This window comes from Bufo gargarizans, chromosome 8, assembly GCF_014858855.1.
Source record: "Bufo gargarizans isolate SCDJY-AF-19 chromosome 8, ASM1485885v1, whole genome shotgun sequence".
Taxonomy (NCBI): Eukaryota; Metazoa; Chordata; class Amphibia; order Anura; family Bufonidae; genus Bufo; species Bufo gargarizans.
This window is the reverse complement of record NC_058087.1, coordinates 46,698,948-46,712,801: the sequence shown is the minus strand read 5'-3', so window position 1 is coordinate 46,712,801 and position 13,854 is coordinate 46,698,948. Positions and strand designations below refer to the sequence as shown.

The 13,854-nt window shown below is 49.0% G+C and overlaps 1 protein-coding gene across 1 annotated transcript; it reads right to left on the bottom strand.

Moving 5' to 3' along the window:
- Positions 1–414: 414 nt before the first annotated feature.
- Positions 415–13,854, bottom strand: LOC122945372. The gene is made up of 3 exons (XM_044304446.1): positions 13,232–13,854; positions 9,968–10,735; positions 415–527 (listed from the first exon to the last, which is right to left on the bottom strand). Exons 1-3 carry the CDS (start codon positions 13,719–13,721, stop codon positions 415–417), a joined length of 1,371 nt encoding a protein of 456 aa, XP_044160381.1. The 5' UTR covers positions 13,722–13,854.

Below are 13,854 nucleotides of genomic sequence, written 5' to 3'. Positions count from 1 at the left end.
AAGATCCCGATCATCTTACATTCTATACTGCTGATAGCCAAAAGAGTTCTGCTGCAACGTTGGCTCATAGAAACCATGCCAGACATTTCTGTTGTGATCTCTGAGTCAAAGGTGCTGATGGCTTTTGAAACAATAGAGGCAGTAAGACACAAGGAGTGCTCAAAAATTTTCAGCAAATGGCGAACCTTCATCATTGCCCACTTTAGCCCCGCGGATATTACGGAGCTGGTCAAACCCTTCCAGCATACCTCCTGGTACCTTAAATCCTCTTTATGTGACACATTGGGTCCTCTAGCAGTGTAGCCCTGCCCTTTCCTTTCCCCATGACCCCCTCTCCTTCCCCTTTTCCCTTCCCCGTTTCTTGTTCACTGTTTCATCTATTTAAAAATGCAGTCAGATGTGCATGTGTAAGGCTCATGATCCTTTAAATGCCATTCCGACTCCTTTGTTCTCGTAGTGGGAACATGAGGGATTCATTGTGGTATGATTTGTCTGTACTTGACCCTCGTTCTTGTCATTTTGCTGATCTGCTTTCAATAAACAGAATTTAAAAAAAGAAGAAAATAAAGTATGTGGAAATTTACAATGGCAAAAAATAAATATGCATAGTAAGCCAACAATATATATAGATTTTTTGCATAGTTTTTTTTTCAATTCAAATGGTCCTTTTTCAGTTTTTTTTGAGGCCTTGTTCTTTTAGACTCCCTTTTAGGGTACACAAGTACTACAATCTAAAAGAGATTGTCTGAAATTTTGATATTGATAACCTATCTGACATACAGGTCATCAATATCTATGATCGATGGGGATCTGACTCCCAGCCCCCCCTGCTGGTCAGCTGTTTGAAGCACTACATCCTCTTCCTAGACCAGTGATGTCATATACATCGGTCACATGGTCTATGTGCAGCTTAGTCTCCTTCAAGTGAATGAGCTTGAGCCACAATAGTAAGTACAGCCACTATACAATGCTCTGTGGTCTCGCCAAACAGCTAATCAGCAGAGAGTCACATCCCCTACCAATCAGATATTGATGATGCTATACTGACAACCCCTTCAATTTATATTGTTGGGTTAAAGCATGTATATGGATATATCAAATATTTTTATTTGTTGCAACATGATCTATATGCAATAATATCTGTCCGCAGGATCAATGCTCTTAAACCAGGCATAATGTTTGGTAGGGCTGATCATAGTGTTGGCGCATGCACAGTATTCATCTGTTTCAGTGGGGAAAGCAAAATCAAATGTAGCTGATGCTGGGCTGTACGGCACAGACGTGGGACTACAGGGCTAGACAAGTGGACGATGCTGATGCATGTCCCTATCACCGTCAAGCCAAAGGAGGAGGGAGTGAACAGAGCATAAAAGAGGAGAACCTAAGGTGCATCCAGACCCTGCGGCACACCCCTTGGTTTACTGAAGCCCTTATTTGCATAAACCAGGGGCCTTTCTGCTGCCTGAGGTGAAAACTGAAACGGTGCCCCCCCAATTCCAATTTCTTAACCTAACCCCTTTGCCACAATTAAAGTGCTCATTGCCCATGGCCCTTCCACTGCCCCCCTTTTGCCCCTACCTGGTGCTGCCTGAGGCGATTACATCACCTGGCTTCATTGGTGGTGCACCCCTGGCATAAACAAGCAAATGTTTTTTTTATTGAAAAAAGCACTAAATACAGACCAAGTGCAGACCACCTAAACAGATTCCGACACCAAAGCTCCTAAATACAGACCTTATACTAGACCTCCTAAACTAATGCAAAACCCAGACCAGACCCTAACAGCTTACTGTATTCAGCTCATACTGATTTCCTCTGCACGATTCTCCCCTCTTACTTCAGGACCTGCAGAGATATGGTCATGTGACCATGCGCAGGTCCTTATGCAAGTTTTGTAGTTTATTTGTTGTGGTTTTTGTGTCAATTTGTGACAACTTGATAAAAACACAATGTGCATCAAATCTTTGGGTCAGTGATTATTGCACATAGCAGTTTTACCATGTTTTTTTTTACAACTTGTTGCAAAATTTGCAAATAAACACAATGCATTTAGGCAGCCATGACCCTCCCTGGAGGCTTTGGCTGACGCCTGCTGGCCACCCAAACCACCTACATTATTACTGCAAAGCTGCAGTTGTGTAAGCTGCTTTAGCCTGATGCGTGTCCAATAGTAGGTGTTCTACTTTTTTCAGATGTGTGTAAAAATTTTATAGTACTGTGCCAGTAATAGAAGTGTTAATATTTTATTTTTATCAATTAACAAAATGCAAAGTGAATGATAAACGAGAAATCTAAATCAAATCAATATTTGGTGTGACAACCCTTTGCCTTCACAACAGCATCAATTCTCCTAGGTACATTTGCAGACAGTTTTTTAAAGGAACTTGGAAGGGAGGTTGTTCCAACCATCTACAACTAACCACAGATCTTCTGTGGATATAAGCTTGTTCAAAATCTTCTCTCTTCGTGTAATCCCAGACAGACTCTATGAGGTTGAGATCAGGGCTCTGTGGGGGGCCATATTATCAGTTTCAGGACTCCTTGTTCTTCTTTATTCTGAAAATAGTTCTTAGTGACATTGGCTGTATGTTTGGGGTTATTGTCCGGATGCAGACAAAATTTGGAGCCAATCATATGCCTCCCTAATGGCTTCACATGATGGAAAAGTGTCTGCCTATATTCCTCAGTATCAAATACACCATTAATCCTGACCAAATCCCCAGCTCCATTTGCTGAAATCAGTGGCGTAGCGTGGGGGGAGGGCGGGGCATTTCCCAGGGTGCAAAATTTCAGGGGGCGCTAGCAGGGCTGCACCGCCAATTAGGCAAAGTGAGGCAATTGCCCCAGACGGCACGGCTCTGGTGACAAGTGGGGGGCAGCGGCAGAGCACAGGGAGATTAGCACTTCTATTGTGGAAGCGCTCATCTCCATAGTCATCTGTATCGCTGTCCTCGCAGTTATTTTAGGGCAGTGTGCGCCAATAATTATTGAAGGGGGCATTATCTGTGTGGTACTAGTATTGTCAGGGGGTTTATTGGTTTCTGCAGTATAATATTGGGGAGCACAGCGCAGTGGCGTACACACAATCCATGGGGCCCCGGTGCGAAACTGATCTATGGGGCCCCCTCCCCGTCGCCCCCCCCCCAACCTGCCTCCTAGCCCCCCCCCCCCACTACCTCCCCTACCAGTGGTGTAACTATAGTGTTATGGGCCACAGTGCAAACATTTTTTCAAAGAACCGGCAGATTTTTTTTACTAAGGGCTCTTTCCGTGCGGCTAATCCGCGGCGTGACTGAGTGCCAAGCCCCATTCTAGACAGCAGAGACACGGAGCAGTGACATGATTGACTGTGATCTTTTTACTACAAAATCACGGTGACAACTTTATGTCTCTGTGATTTTGTAGTAAAGAGATCACAGAGAGGCACGGAGCATAATCAGTCATGTTAATGCTCTGTGTCTCTGCTGTCCGGAACGGGGCTTGGCTCTCATTTACGCAGCGGATTCCTCGCACGGGATCCGCTTGTGTTAAAGAGCCCTAAGCCCAATGCATGGCTACACTCACCTAGTCCTAATAAAATCTGGTCCTACCTCATCCAGGGTGTCGCTGGCGTCGGCGTGATGTCCGCTGGATCCAGAACAAGGTCCCTGTGGTGAGAAAAAAAGAATAATCACATAAGGAAGGGATGGTGACTGCCCCTGTGAAATCACCAGCTGGCCTGTAAGACTGAGCCATGCCAATGTGTAGCAGGGTAATCTAGGACATTTCCCCTAAGTGCAACCACACAGTACTAATGCCCACCTTGTGGCCCCTCACAGTAGTTATGCCCACCTTTGTTCCCGTCACAGTAATTATGCCCAGATATGTGCCCCCTCATAGTAGTTATGCCAAATATGTGTCCCCTTACAGTAGTAATGCCAGATTATGTGCCACCTCACAGTATTAATGCCAGACTATGTGCCCCTCACCTAGTAACGCCAGATTATATGCCCCTTACAGTAGTAATGCCAGATTATGTGCCCCTCACAGTATTTATGCCTAGTTATGTGCCCCCTCAAAGTAAATATGCCCACATATGTGCCCCCTCAGAGTGGTTATGCCAGATTACGTGTCCTCTCACAGTAATAATGCCAGATTATGTGCCCCTTCACAGTATTTATGCCCGGTTATGTGCCCCCTCAAAAAAAATTTGCCCAGATATGTGTCCCCTCAGAGTGGTTATGCCAGATTATGTGCCCCTCACATTAGATATGCTCACATATGTGCCCCTCACATTGGTTATGCCAGATTACATGCCCCGTCACAGTAGTTATGCCTTCATATGTGCCCCCTCATAGTTATGCCTTTATATGTGCCCCCTCACAGTAGTTATGCCACATTAGGTGCCCCCTCAAATTAGTTATGGCAGATTAGGTGCCCCTCAGTAGAGATGCCAACTTTTGTGCCCCCTCACTCTAGTTGTTCCCATCAATCCCCCCCCCTCTGCCCCTCTGCCCCTCTGCCCCCTGCCCCTCTGCCCCCTGCCCCTCTGCCTCTCTGCCCCTTTGCCCCCCTGCCCCCAGTCTGCAGCATTAGAAAAAAAAATTCTTACATACTTACCTTCTTCCCTGAGGAGAGTAGGCAGCTTGCCGGGTTTTTAGGTCTCCTCCCACAGTGACAGGCAGCAGCGCGATCTGGGGCCAGCAGGGGGAGCTCCTGAGCTCTGAAGATCAGTGAAGCAGGGAGCAGAGAGGTTTCCCTGCTTCACTATAGAAACGGAACTGCCGGCCCTGTGTGTGTGAGTGCGTGCCCCCCCCCCCCCCTCCCTTACTTGACCCTCCGGCCCCCCCACCCCCCATATTATACATGTAATGGTGGCATGGAGCGCTCTGATGGGGCCCGAAATTGCCACTGTACTTCATGCCGGGCCCCACCAGAGCGCTCCATTACATCTGAGTACAGCGGGAGCCCTGCCAGCAGCCTGGGGGGGGTCCACAGGCGGCCGGGCCCCCTGGAGTGCCGGGCCCGGTCGCAACTGCGACCCCTGCGACCCTGGTATGTACGCCACTGGCACAGCGGCACTGTATTGGGGGTGGTAGGATGATTTGTCCAGAAGATGGGACGATGATGAAAAAGTAGTAAACTAAGATTTTGTTTGTCAAACTGCAGAGACGAGAAATGGCTGAAAAATGGTGGTCTGGTCTGAAGGTCTGAAAAAGGAGACACCACTGGATGTAAGAGATATGGGGCGATGTATTACCCTGTATGTTCTGTAGTGATGGAAGGTTGGATATAAAATTTGGCAGCCTTGCCCAAGACTTCAGGTCACATTGTGCGTGTTCTGAATTCTGGGGTTTCACACCCATCTACTACATTATCTGTACCCAGAGAGTTATCACTGGGTTATCTGTGGTGTTACGTATGACTTCAAGGGATATCTACTACATTATCTGTAAAAAGGGGCGTGGCCACATGTGTGTTTGGGGGGGGGGGGGGGCAATACTTGGCTTGCCCCGGGTGCTGGCAACCCACGCTGCTCCACTGGCTGAAATGCAGCACTAATCTCAACGTCATTGAGTCTGTTTGGGATTACATGAACAGTCAGAAGATTTGAGCAAGCCTACATCCACAGAAAATCTGTGGGTAGCTCTTCAAGGTGTTGGGAACAACCACTCTTCAAAAACTGTGTGCAGTTGTACCTAGAAGAACTGATGCTGTTTTGAAGGTGGTCTCACACCAAATATTGATCTGATTTATATTTGTTTATTCACTTGGCATTTTGTTAATTGATCAAAATAAACTATTAAACGCTTTTAAAACCATTTTTAAAAGCATTTTTACTTTGCAGAATTTTTTCTACACCAACCTAAAACTTTTGCACATTACTGTATGTATGTACAGTATATTACTAGATAGATTGATTTCACAGTGACATTTTGCTGTTGCATATTTGTATAGAGTAGAATAAATATTGATATGTCAGCTCTGAAATTTAGAGTTAAAAAATTCTCATGTTTGTCTAGAGAACTGAAGCTTCTCTTAGTACCACCTCCGCAATCATTATGGTATCTGGAACCATTAGCATAACTTGACAGGTCTCTGGAGGGTAAATCGAGAGAGCACAGTAATGATAAAATATGTTTTCTAAATTATTTTATTGTGGGAGTTTGGGAAGGATACCAGATACTCTACTTAATCTCTCTTACAACTATGCCTGTCAGAGCTCCCCTGAAGAACTCAAATGGTGCATGTTAACAGTTAGAATATTTAAAAACCCATGTATACAGAATATTTGTAAATTGATAGATAGGTAAACAGACAGCTACACCTTTGTCAGATATCTGAAGCTGATAAAAACAATGTTGCTAATAGATAATAGGAAGATCGCGGTTTATAAGTAAGAGTATAAAATATGATCAAAGAGCAGCAGATAACCAAGAACATTGGCTACAATGGAATGGCAGGAAAATAATTTGGCCATGATAATAAAAAAATTTGTATTATACTGTTTTTGCTTATTTAACCCTTTTAAAGGAAATATGTCGTCTCCTGCAAGCCTTATTAAATACATGTATAGATCTGCCATTGACCTGATAAGTAACTTGTATGTTGATACTCACCACCTTCCCTCTGTCTGCGGCTCCAAACTGGCCATGGAATGAATGGAGAGGACTTCTCTTGCAGTCCTCTCCATTATATGCATGAGTCCTCTCGACACATGAGTAAGAGGGCGTGACCCCCTGAAACGTCGCGCTTGAATGTGGTTTACAACTAGGCAAATTCTGAACAAGTGGGCCTGAGAGCCATGCAATACTTTTTAATTGTGAAAAATAAAGTAAAGAAAGAACCAAGAAGGTCTTCTGAAGCATGAGTAGTATCCTTCTCATCTAACAACAAATATTCTAAATGTTATATGGTTGAATTGCATATGAAGTCCTCTCGACACATTCTAGAGATGCTTTGAAGAAAATGGAGGTCACGTTTAAAGGTGCAGTTACACACACTGGATGAGCAGACAATTGTCCGGAAGGAACCATTCCTTCCCGATATTTGTCTGCTCATCAGTGGAGGAAAGACTTGCATTTAAATGCAGCAATCTCCTCCACTTTACAGCGCCGAATTATGGCTACTGCCATCACCTGTCTTCATACAGATTCATTGTTTCTGGGCAGCAGGTCACTATATTTTTTTTCCAAGCTGAACAAACCCTAATTTTAAACCTCTTATTATAAGAGAGACCTTCCATTTCACTTAATAATCTGGTTGCTCACCTCTGAACCCTTTCTATAGCTCTCATATATCCTTTAAAGTATGTGAAGCCTAAAATCAAATCCCATATTTAAGATTAGCCTTAGAAAAGATTTACAGACGGGTAATATTACCCTGGGTTCTCTTTTTATGAACTTTTATTTGCTTTTGCAGCTGCTGCTTGACATTGAGTGCTGCTGCTTAGCTGACTTGTAACCAGAATACCCAAATCCTTCTCTTGTTCTGTTGTCTCCAGTTTTATTCCATTTATTGTATATGTAGTTATATTATTACTGTGGCCTAGATGCATTATAGAAATTGAATAAGCCTTTCAGTATGTTTTTGAAGTGCGTGAGAAATCCCATGCAAACACAAAGACACCATACAAATGCATGCAGATAATACTCTTGCTTAGATTGGAACTTAGGACTTCAGTCCAGCTCTACTGGTTTATAAGTGATTTTATATTTGTAAGTTTAATTGAAGGTTTAGTAAAAACGGTTCTTATAACATTTTCAAACAGGTTTTCTCAGGTAATTTTACAAATAACAGTGTTCTAAATGATAGAATATCCTATATGTTTTCTACAAGACCTTCTTTTTGTCTTGTTAACCAGGTGCTTAGACATGACGGGGTATTGGTTATTACCCGCTCGCCCCTCATGATCAGTCACTTACTAACCCTTGACTCACTTACCACAAGCCCTAACCTTCTAAACTGGCCCCGTCAGAACCCCAATAAGACACGGACACCAAGTTGGATTATATCGGCCACAGCAGCCGTTTATTGAAAACATATACATAAATAATTAACCTTTTTATTTCCCACAAAAACATCCCCATAAGATATAACCAACTTAATTCACCTGAGTAACACGGGGGAGGTCCTGGAAGCCCCAAACCTCGGAATTTTCCCAGTATCCTTTTTGAGCCGACTTGCCCCCAGCCGTTAAGCACCAGCTCGGAGGCACCACTGACGGCTCGCCCAAATTCCGCCACAACCGACCACCAGCCATAGGAGTCCAGCCCCAACCGTGGAGCCCTCCCATCCTCGTCACCTGAATCTCTCCAACTTCAAGGACCTCCCACCGCCACAGCCGCCGTGACAAAATAATTAACATTTTATTTCACTTATACATTACACGATCACCCCACTCCGTCCCCTCCCCATCCCCCACCATCCAACCCAGGCTCTGGAACATGAACAAGGGGTGGGTGGGTGGGAGCTCCGTTCTCTCCACAAAATGGCCTCCTTCATCCCGGGCCCTCACCTATTTAACCCCTCGTTCCACCGCCCCCATAACTTAAACTGACCAATCCCTCCCCAGGGGCTCCCTCAAACCAGCCCCCCGTCATGGTCGCCTCCCCTAAAGGCTGCGCCCCCCAGTCCGGCTCTGTCTTGACGGGGTATTGGTTATTACCCGCTCGCCCCTCATGATCAGTCACTTACTAACCCTTGACTCACTTACCACAAGCCCTAACCTTCTAAACTGGCCCCGTCAGAACCCCAATAAGACACGGACACCAAGTTGGATTATATCGGCCACAGCAGCCGTTTATTGAAAACATATACATAAATAATTAACCTTTTTATTTCCCACAAAAACATCCCCATAAGATATAACCAACTTAATTCACCTGAGTAACACGGGGGAGGTCCTGGAAGCCCCAAACCTCGGAATTTTCCCAGTATCCTTTTTGAGCCGACTTGCCCCCAGCCATTAAGCACCAGCTCGGAGGCACCACTGACGGCTCGCCCAAATTCCGCCACAACCGACCACCAGCCATAGGAGTCCAGCCCCAACCGTGGAGCCCTCCCATCCTCGTCACCTGAATCTCTCCAACTTCAAGGACCTCCCACCGCCATGAACGCACATGCTTGACACCTTAAGCCTGTGCGTCCCTCCACATCCGCAAAGCTGTCTCAATGCCTTCCTGTATTGCCAGACACCACATGTCAATCCCCACTGCATTCAAGTGAACGCCGTCCGACCGCCAAAAAGCTCCAACCCCTTTTTCCAGTTCGGTATGCCGTACTACCACTGCCCCATTCCTTGCCATAAACCGCCCTATGGCCCGGTTAGCCTTTATCCTAGCCTTATTTACCCCTCCACCGAACGCGCCCCCCTCCACACTTTGCGGGGAACAATGTCCGACCAAACGGAAATAAGACCCGGGAACAGCGCCCACAACCGGAGTAGGTCGAATTTAACGTCCTTCACCAATTCCCGCAACGGCCGCGCCCCCAAATCGTTGCCCCCCACGTGCAACACCAACACATCCGGCACTCTATCCAACCTAACAAACTTGTGGACCTCAGGTAACACGCCCCCCCACACCATACCCCTACGCCCCAACCATCTTACCACCGCCACCGACCGGTCAATCCCCAACTGTTGTCCATCCGGCCGAACCGCTGCCCGGATGGCTCCCCAGAAAACATAGGAGTGACCCATTATCCAGATTAGCGCTGGGTCCGAACCTGCAACGAAATAACAATAACAAAAGCATACCGTGCGGGATGAGACAGAATACAATGCAATATCACAACCGATCCAGACGAATATATGATCTAAAGCGAATCGATTCCCACCTTCCTATCCGCATGATAACATCCTGCCCCAATCCACGTCTGGCCGCCTCCGTTGCAGCCCCAATTCTGAAAGAATGGCTAGAGTAACCCCCAAGCGCTAAGCCCAACAGCCCTAAACACCGCTTAAAGACCGCCGTGAACTGGAAACGGGAAAGGAAAGACCCGTCCGCATGCACTAAGAGAGGGGAATTCGTCCCCACCACCGCAACCCCGTACTCCCTCAAGCAAAATACCGGACACATTGCGCAACCCGGGACCGCAAACAAAACAACCTTCCGACCTCTCCCTTCCACATCAGTTTTTGACCGCCTAATACGAAACTCCACCCTGTCCTGAAAAAGGTCTACGTCGTCCCTAAACAAACCACCTTGTCTCTTAACCGACGGAGAAACCAACTCGCCCAAACGCAAGGCCCCAAAAAATGCCAGCGAAAAAGCCAACCGAAACAAACGTAACTCCCACGGCGAGGCACAAACGTCGACTAATTGATCCCCCAGCCTCAACAGCAAAGCAAAGGACACCGGCCTACGGTCATCCTGGCCTGACTGAGAACGCCGCCAACCCTTCAAAGCCCTCACCACCAGAAAAGACTTGGTGACGTCCGGCAGATGTCTAAGACGAAAACCGAACGCCAATCCTGAAACACAACTATTAATCCTAGAGACAGACCACCCCTCCTCCCTACAATGCCCAATGAACAATAGCAAGGGAATCTCAAAGTCATCCGACACAACAGCCAACCTGGTCTTCCAATCCTCCCAGCATTGCCATGCCCTCTCATATGTCTCCCACGTACCGGGTGCAAGTGAAGCCCGTATGAGACCAGCTACGGTGTCTCCAGAAGTTCCCACAGGCCACTCGGGCAGTCCAGCCCGCGCTCCTCTGCCCCCGGGGCCAGCTGGCGGAAACGCTCCCACTGTGAACGAGAGAGAGCGTCAGCGATACAGTTATCAACCCCTGGTACATGCACTGCTACCACCCACGCATTGAGTGACAAGCACTCCAGCACCAGCCTCTGCAACAGACGCACCACCAACGGCGAAGAAGCTGACAACCCGTTAATCGCTTGCACCACCCCCAAGTTGTCACAATGGAAACGAACCTTCTTGTTCCTAAACTCCTCCCCCCATAACATCACCGCCACCACAATGGGGAACAATTCCAGCAACGCTAAATTCTTGACCCAGCCCCTCTCCACCCAGGTATCAGGCCAACCCCCCGCACACCACTGCCCCCCGCAATAGACCCCGAAACCGCCTCCTCCCGCCGCGTCAGAGAAAAGGTCAAAATCAAAGGAGTCTACCGCCTCACCCATAAACAGACCTCTCCCATTATAACACTCCAGAAACGATGCCCAAACTTGCAAATCCGCCCTAAGCTCCTTCCCCAATCTAATAAAATGGTGCGGCGCCGCCACCCCCGCCGTTGCCGCCGCCAAACGCCTACTAAATACCCTACCCATGGGGATAATCCTACAGGCGAAATTCAGCTTCCCCAGGAGTGACTGTAGGCTCCGCAATTGGATTTTCTGCAGTCGCCTTGCCCTGTCGACCTCCCGTTTCAAGTCCTCAACCTTGTCCAAGGGCAGCCTACATTCCATCCTCACTGAGTCAATCACTATGCCTAGGAAACTCAATTCCGTGGTCGGCCCCACCGTTTTTTCTGCCGCCAAGGGAACCCCAAAGGAATCAAACAACGCCTCCATCGTGTGCAACAGTAAAGAGCACACCCTGGATCCCGGGGGGCCAATACATAAGAAATCATCCAGATAGTGAATAAGCGATTCACATCCGGAGGAATCCACCACCGCCCATTCTAGAAAAGAACTGAACTTTTCAAAATACGCGCAGGACAAAGAACACCCCATTGGCAGACAACGATCAACAAAAAACTTACCCTCCCAAAAACATCCCAACAAATGCAGGCTCTCTGGGTGCACCGGCAACAACCTAAAAGCTGACTCAATATCTGTTTTCGCCATCAACGCACCCCTCCCAAACTTCCTAACCCACTTCACTGCCGCATCAAACGAGGTATAAACTACCGAGCACAGCGTCGGGTCAATACCATCGTTGACCGACGATCCCTTAGGAAAGGATAGATGTTGAATCAGGCGAAACGTATTCGCCTCCTTCTTTGGGACCACCCCCAGAGGCGACACACGCAAGTTCTGCAAAGGTGGTTCCAAAAAAGGGCCAGCCATCCTTCCAAGTCTAACTTCCTTCTCTAATTTTGTAGTCACCACATCAGGGTGCTCCCTTGCCGACTGCAAATTCTTCCTATGCAACACAGGCCCCGATGGAACAAAAGGAATTTTAAACCCCCCCGAAAAACCGTCCCGCAACAATTGCGCAGCCCCCTTATCCGGATATCTAGCGAGAAACCGGTCCATCTCTTCCAACCGCACTGGCGTCTCCCCCTTTTCCAGAACTCTCGCCCCCCTTCTGTCTTGCCCCTCTAAAGCAGCGCGTGGCTCCGTGAGACCCGCCACAGGTGGAACATTCGTGCTTAAATTTGCACTTGGCTCCAAATTTACACCCCCCTTCATTGAATAAAAAACACAACCCCTTCGCAGCTGCTGCCGCGAATCCGGATTGCCCCCCCGCCCCTGATTCGCTCCGAAAGGGCTGACCTGACCGAACCGGCGCCGTCACTTTGAGCCACAAAGCGATATCCTTGTGGTCCCATTTGATGCTAGGGCGTACCGCCTTCCGCTGCCTAAACTGTTCGTCGTAACGCAGCCAGGCCATACCCCCATACACCCGGTAAGCTTCCCCAATAGCATCCAGGTAACAAAAAAGCGCGGAGCAGCACTCCGGCGCCTTCTCCCCTATCACACTGGCCAATATCGCGAACGCCTGCAACCAGTTAGGGAACGTCCGCGGTATCAGTCGGTGCCTACGCTTCTCCTCGTCCTCCCGCTTACCCTCATCCTTTCGCGCCCTATCCAAATTGAACCTGTCCAAAGGGAGTAAGGAAAATATATCCACATACTCCCCTTTCCAAATGCGCTCCCTAACCTCCTGCTTCAAATGTGCCCCCAACGGGCCCTCGAAACAAACATAAACTTCCCCTTTAGCCCTATCATCTAACCGCATTCCATCCTCCTGATCAGACCCACCTACCTGCGTCTGAACGGACGCCGAAGTCCCACATGAAACCACCGTGGGTGTATCCGAAGCTGGCGGCCCCCCAGCGACCGCCCCCACACCCCACGCCGGCAATGGCCCTGACGCTACCGCCCCGCCGACGCCACCCCCCAACGGTAACACAGGATTCCCTGCCGCCCCCAAATTTGCTAACAACCCCACCAAACCCCCCAAGAGCTGGCCCAGTCCCTTACTCAAATCCGACTGAGACCCCCCAGCCCCCCCAGACACTAACTGACATAAAGGTCCCCAAGGTGCCTCACCTGGCTGCCTGGGTGCTGTGACCCCATCAGCCGAAGGTCCTGACTCCCGCCGCTCGGTCCTCTGAGACGGTCCTGGCACAGCGAGCTCCCACGGATGTCCCCTGGCCGGGCTGGGGCCAGGGACGTGATCTTCCGGATCCTCTCTGGAAACGACTTGCGAGGCGACGACTCCCTCCCCGACTTGCCTGGCCGACGAGGGCCTGCTGCCAAGGTCCGCAGCAGCCCCGTGCCCTCTGGAAGACTGCTCATGCTGAGGGGCCTCATCCACATCAGGATCCTGGAGAGAGCCCGCCGTTCCCGGTCCCGACCACAAGGTGGCGCTGCTGCACTGCTGATGAGGCCTGCTGAGGCCTGCCCGAGAGCTCCGCCTACTGGCTGGATTCCTTCCACGTCTGGACGCCCGGGAAGGAACTGCACCCGGCGCCTGCAGGCGTGAAGGGTCCTGAGAAGCAGGGCTCCGTCTGCGGCGCTGAGCCCGAGGGGAGGCCATATCTGGGCTGAGGCGCGCCGGCGGCCGGGCCCGCCGCGGCCGGGATGCCCGTGGCTGAGGCGAAACGGGAGCCTCAGCCGCCCCTCTGAGCAGCTGCTGGACCTGCTCCTGGAGCCAGCCGGGTCCCCGAGCA

Bases quoted from the DNA above. Each gene is read 5' to 3' on its own strand.
- LOC122945372 (XM_044304446.1), bottom strand. From the start codon at position 13,721: ATGGCCTCCCCTCGGGCTCAGCGCCGCAGACGGAGCCCTGCTTCTCAG. The intron at 10,736-13,231 runs GTGAGGCACCTT...TCTCGTTCACAG, and splicing joins CACAGCACCCAGGCAGCCAG to TGGGAGCGTTTCCGCCAGCT. The intron at 528-9,967 runs GTTTCCAGTTCA...TATTGAAAGCAG, and splicing joins GGACGGGTCTTTCCTTTCCC to ATCAGCAAAATGACAAGAAC.